This window comes from Austrofundulus limnaeus, unplaced genomic scaffold (genome assembly GCF_001266775.1).
Source record: "Austrofundulus limnaeus strain Quisiro unplaced genomic scaffold, Austrofundulus_limnaeus-1.0 Scaffold163, whole genome shotgun sequence".
NCBI lineage: Eukaryota > Metazoa > Chordata > Actinopteri > Cyprinodontiformes > Rivulidae > Austrofundulus > Austrofundulus limnaeus.
In genome coordinates, this window is record NW_013952565.1 from 173,204 (window position 1) to 179,079 (window position 5,876).

At 40.0% G+C, this 5,876-nt stretch overlaps 1 protein-coding gene across 1 annotated transcript in view; it reads right to left on the bottom strand.

The window, feature by feature from the left end:
- itsn2b (intersectin 2b) overlaps positions 1-5,876 on the bottom strand; it is a gene marked incomplete in the record, with an annotated part of 53,934 nt that overhangs the window by 4,209 nt on the left and 43,849 nt on the right. Inside the window, 10 exon segments of the mRNA XM_014017190.1 lie at positions 188-270; positions 353-471; positions 576-725; positions 1,222-1,284; positions 1,373-1,456; positions 1,567-1,650; positions 1,728-1,826; positions 3,513-3,696; positions 3,815-3,921; positions 4,003-4,124. Coding sequence (XP_013872644.1) covers positions 188-270; positions 353-471; positions 576-725; positions 1,222-1,284; positions 1,373-1,456; positions 1,567-1,650; positions 1,728-1,826; positions 3,513-3,696; positions 3,815-3,921; positions 4,003-4,124 — 1,095 coding nt within the window.

The window sequence follows — 5,876 nt, forward strand, 5'->3', positions numbered from 1 at the left end:
GCAGTGTGAAGCACGTCGGATTTATGTGCCTGTTTTCTGTATTTCCAGATAAACGAAGAGTAAACAAGTTTTTCTAAACTCGTGCACGCGTCCACGGCTCATATTGTTCGGGTGTGCAACACAGATCGATTTTAAAATAACACTAAATCATTGTTTGGCTGAAAAGTAGCAGAGGTCAGAAACAAACCTTGATAAACTTTTTCCCTTTTTTTATTTTCAGTTTCGATGAACTCTTCAGACGCCACCTTTATCTTCTGAACCCATGCCGTCCTGACGACAAAAACACACACAGCTATAAAAAACAAACAGAAAAACACCACCCAGTGTGCTGCAGCTCGCTGTGTGCAGCTACCGCTCATTGATGTTGTCAGTCCTCAGAGCGTAGACTCTGTCGATGTGCGAGATGTGGAAGATCGGCTCGTCGCTGGACGGTTCCGGAAGCTTCACCAGGACTTCGTTCAGCAGCACAGGCTGGAGGAGACAAAAGATGGTCGTCACGCATGAAAATACACAAACAGAAAGTAATTACAAGTATCCTGTATGTGTGTGTGTGTGAGAGTGTGTCTGTCTCTTACAGGTTTATACATCTTGAGCTGCACATTGTTCTTGTTGCTGAACAGTTTGTCGGGCCCAGATGAGGTAAACTGTTTCACCGCATGAGTTAAGAGCAGGAAGTCGTTGAAGAGGAACGCCCACAGCTCCTTGTTGCTCTTTGCCTTGTGCAGCTGAAAATAATGACAAAATGCGATACAATTAATCGTACTTGTAAGCAACAAACAAACAATGTTTAAGTTCTGGTTTAAGAGTCTTGGGATAGTTAGGAGGTTCACTTTTAGACGTTCTTGGAAAAAGGTTTAGTTTATACGTTCTAGAAGCAAATATTTACATCTGAATAAAAATGTTATAAATAGTAAAACATTATTTCTGCTTCATATGATTAGATCATCAGGCTATGAAAGTTTCTCTTTTAAATCTCAAGCTTGAAAAAACAAAAATGAACACAAGAAGCTACGGAGCCCGTAATGGGACATGGGGGGGAAAAAAAGGATCCTGACTTCTTTGTCGGGATCCTGAAAAAAAAAAAAGTCGGGATCCTGGGAAAAAAAAAAAAAATCAGGATCCAGAGGGGGGTGGGGTAAAAGTCAGGATCCGTTTATTTTTTTCTTAAGGGCTACGTAAGAAGCTGTTTCCCGACTCTGACAGTGTTTTGGTGTTACTCACTTTACCACTGTGCAGAAGTTTCCTGGGACCCAAACAGCTGGTAATAGAGTTAAAGACCAAATTCTGCGAGAAGAAAAAAAAAGCATTTTTAAGAATTCATGGTTTGATTTAGACAGTAAATGGAGATTAGGTTGACTATTAATCTTATTACCTCCAGAGGACCTTCACTCTGTACGTGATTCTGAATCCACTCCAGCCTCTCAGAGTTCTCCTTCTCCCTAACGCCCTCGTTCACCTGCACAGAAAAAGAAAAAAAAAAACTCTTACCAGGTAAATCAACAGACCACATCTGTTTTCAGCCACAATGGAGAGAAAACAAAAACAAAACAGAATGATTGAAATAACCTGTTTGCAGAGTTCCTCAGCCGTCTCCAGAGCCTCTTTCAGGGAAGCTTGGTCACCGTGTCCCTCTGGTGTGCACTCCAGAATCTACACATCGTCACAGAAATTGGTCAATAACTTAAATACAAAACAGAAAGGTATAACAGGTGGACAGGCTGGCGTACTTTTTTAATGTGAAGCGGGTAGCGTGTGATCCTCTGCATGGGTTTCAGCAGGAAGCTGGACAGCGGCATGCCTTTACACCTGTAGTCTGTGGCAATTTTCTGGTTGAAAAAAAAAGTATTAAAATAAAAACTGTTGTTTTCACTTTCATACACGTGACATGGGTCAAATACACAGCTGGACACCACAAACACACTTCTACTATCAGACTAAAAGTTTGGAAGTGTTTGCAGGGCCGGCCCTTGCCAATATGGTGCCGTAGGCAAGATTTCAGGTGGAGCCCCTTGAGTAGTTTTCGAAATCTCACTGCCAATTTACATTCATTCACACACCTAATCAAATAGTTTTGTCTTTGATATTATTTTTTATATTTAGAATCCAGGTTTTCCAATTACAACTGTTAATATTATAACCCATTTAAAACAGAATATCATTAGAATACCTCATACCTGCCAACATTTGCTGACAACAATGAGGAACATCTGTTCATGTTAACGAGCAGCTGTGGAGTGAAGCAGTTCTAGGGGGGTCCAGGGTTTCACTTCCACAGAAACCTTTGTAAAAGATTTACTCAAAACTCTGCATTTTCCAGCCATTTAAAGAACATTTTACTAAATTCTTAAAGGGATCCACAATTAGTTGTGAAGACTTTATTTGATAAACATTTATTTTAACTGTAAAATAAAGACTGTAAAAATACTGTATGTTTAGTTTTGTAAATTTTTAAAAATATATTTTAACACAAATGGAGCCATTTTATTTACACACAAAGCATTCTGGGTAAATGATGACGTGGATAGGTCCTCKGTGTGAGTGAGCTATATCCACCCTGAAGGTTAATCTTGGACAATATCTAAATATGGATGGAGGACAACAGAGCTGCTTCATGGAAGAAGAACCTCAGCTTAGCCTGTTAGCTTTACCATTAGTGCCGATGCTATAATGCCTTATATGTATTAGCTTGGTGCTAGCGCGACAAGCTAACAGGCTAAACTGAGGTTCTTCTTCCATGAAGCAGCTCTGTTGTCCTCCATCCATATTTTCAGTTCCAGGCTGAGTCATTTCTACCTTCTCCTCTCTGTCAACGCTCTCTGGTTTCATTTGAAAGTGTCGATCATCAGATATTGTCCAAGATTAACCTTCAGGGTGGATATAGCTCGCTCACACCGAGGACCTATCCACGTCATCATTTACCCAGAATGCTTTGTGTGTAAATAAAATGGCTCCGTCCGTGTTAAAATATATTTTAAAAATTTAGTTTAAAATTTATAATAACTGAATAGCCTACAGTATTTTTAGTCTATTTTACAGTTAAAATAAATATTTATCAAATAAAGTCTAATATTACAGCTAATCGTGAATAATGAAAAAGAACATTAAATCTGTATTTTATGAAGGCAGAACACTGAAAACCAGACTTTAATCTGAACTTTACCTGAGATCAGAACTGAAACTATCCTTATTTTGTTTTCTTTTTACACACTGAGCAACAGAACTGAGTTTTGACTGCGTCATGAAACATTCTCTGCACCATTTAAGGCCTCATGTAGTAATAAATCATCTGCCAAAGTTACAGTCACCTTCACAACCCTGATTAACCAGTGATTATTCTACAGACTAAATCAACTATACGCTGATAAAAAGTTAAAATATACTGTATAATATTTTGCAGCGCGCCTTAGATGGACGGCGCCCTTAGCATGTGCCCATACTGCCTACGTTACGGGCCGGCCCTGTGTGTTCACCAGATGCACACTTCCAGCCTCACACCTTCCTCTCCCTCCTACCTTGAGGAAGCTCTTGAAGTCCGGCTCGTTGTCCGTGCGGGTCTGCAGCAGCGCGGCGCCGTTGAACTGGCTCGAGCAGAACCGGATGTAGGGCTGCATGTTGGTCAGCTCGGCCGCCAGGATGTCTCCAATCTTCTGCACCGGCGTGATCTCTCCGCCGTTCTTCTTACAAAGACGGAGAGCCCTGCAGAAACATTGACGGTTCTTTAAATACGAACAAACAGCTTTATGTGTTTGTACAGTCAAAACGGTCCACAGCAGGGCTTATAAAACATTTAAAATAGAGGATCTGGGACATTTACTTGACCAGTTTGGTGTTACAGCCCAGCAGTTCGTTCCAGTTGACAAAGATCATGTCCATCTCCGTTTTATTCAGTCGGCCTGACTCAGACATGGGCTTGTAGAAAACCTGCAGACAGAATCACCTCCTATCAGGTCTCAGTGACCTGCCACAGAGTGTAACATATCCTACAGGATTCGAGAGCTTTACCTCCAACACCACCTGCAAGTCCTCCACATATCTCTCCTCAGACTCAATCAGCTCGTCGATATAACCTTGTCTTTTTTTATCCAGGGGGTTTGAAGAGTCTGAGCTGGTCTGGTCTGAACTCCCTGTACCAGAGGAGCAAAAAACATTAATGTTGTGAAAACTGCAAATCAAAACACGTCTGCACTGCCTCCTACTGGAGGAAGAGGAAAACATGACGGATTATTTCTAAGACTTTGAGAAAGAAAAGACAGAAAGCAGGAGAAGGAAACTCAACCTCAGTCAACAAATCCTCACTTACCTGCCACACATTCACCCAAACACAGAGTCTGCTGCTCCCTCTCTGCTTTAACCACATCGTTCATCTCATCCCAAAGGTTCAGAAACTGAAACCTGCACTCTGAAGACATCGCTCTGACGCGCGTCTCTAGTTCCTGCGGTATTTCAGTTTTCTCAGAGTTTGTCTCCGACTGCCTCGTCTACCTTTGTATCGTTATCTTCTCATCTCTGCCGAATCTGTTTGTACCAAAACGGGAGAGCTCCCCCACCCTTTCTCTTTGATCAGAGAAGATACAGCTACAGCTTTTCTACTTTTCATTTGGGAAAAAGCCTGAAAAAAAAAAATGGAATGACTGACCAATTCAAGGTGTAATCCACAAAAATACAAATTTTTAAGACAATGTAACAAAGGATGCGGTTTGAAAAAAGTATCTGCGTTTATAAAAATGAAAAACCCAGAAGACAAAACGGTCTTGCTGATAAAAGTCTGTTCAGGTTTTATCTGTTTATCTAAATCTCATGTTGACAATATAAACAGCACAACACATCTGCGCTGTGGAGCTGAGTAAAATGTAACGCAGCCTGTTTAATAACAAAACCTCACAAAAATGCAGTTTGAAAACAGCCCTTTATTTTCAGTTTGCAATCAGAAAAATACCTGTATTTTATAGATTTATATTTAAAAAATAACATCTTTTGCCAGAAACTGTTGCTTTGTGATCAAAACCCTCACAGCTTGTGTGTTTCAGTAAGAAGTGTTAAATTAACTTAAACTGTTTCTACTAAATTACAATGAGAGGAAAAATACAGCAGCTTGAATTAGTGACTCCTTCATTCTGCTTTACCAAACCGTGCCTGAACTGAAGAAAATCCACAAACACAAAAACTATTAGATCTGTTTTTGCCTTCATTTAGTTTTATAAAAAAAATTATGAACCTTTTTACACATTTCCCAAGAATAAAATTAAATCAGCGCAGCAGAGAAAATGCAGGATTAAAAAAGTGCAACAATACCTCATCCTCATCATCACTGAAGGTTTATTCCTCATGTGGTGAGGAGCTTTAAACATTAAGTTCATACGAGCAACAGACCTGCTTTATTGCTTTTAAATGACTTGAAAAACTCTGACTTTTACTTGTTTCATCTGTGAACAACTTCAAACTCTAAACTTTATTTTAATAATTATTTTATTGTAAGAAGGTCTGATGTGTGATTTGTTTCTAGTAACTATGAGAGACTGAAATTAGGTCACCTTTATAATAAAAACTAAGGTCTTTAAAGGCAAAACCACAAAGCTTTAAGAGTTTACAAAACAGGCACATAAAGTCATAAAATTGAAAAGAAAAAATAAGTAGGTCCTCTGGATGGTTCTTCTTTAGTGAAATGTTTCGTCTCTCCTCCAAGAGACTTCTTCAGTCTGATGAGTTTCAGGTGAACTCAGCCTTATAAGCCCTGCCTCCACATGGTGAGGACAGTGTCCCTACAAACCCAGGAGCCAGGGAGAAAGAGAAATCACACACAMGACAGGCCCTGGAGCAGTGTGGTTATCCTAACTGGGCTTTCCTGAAAGCAGACAGGAAACACAGACAGGATTCCA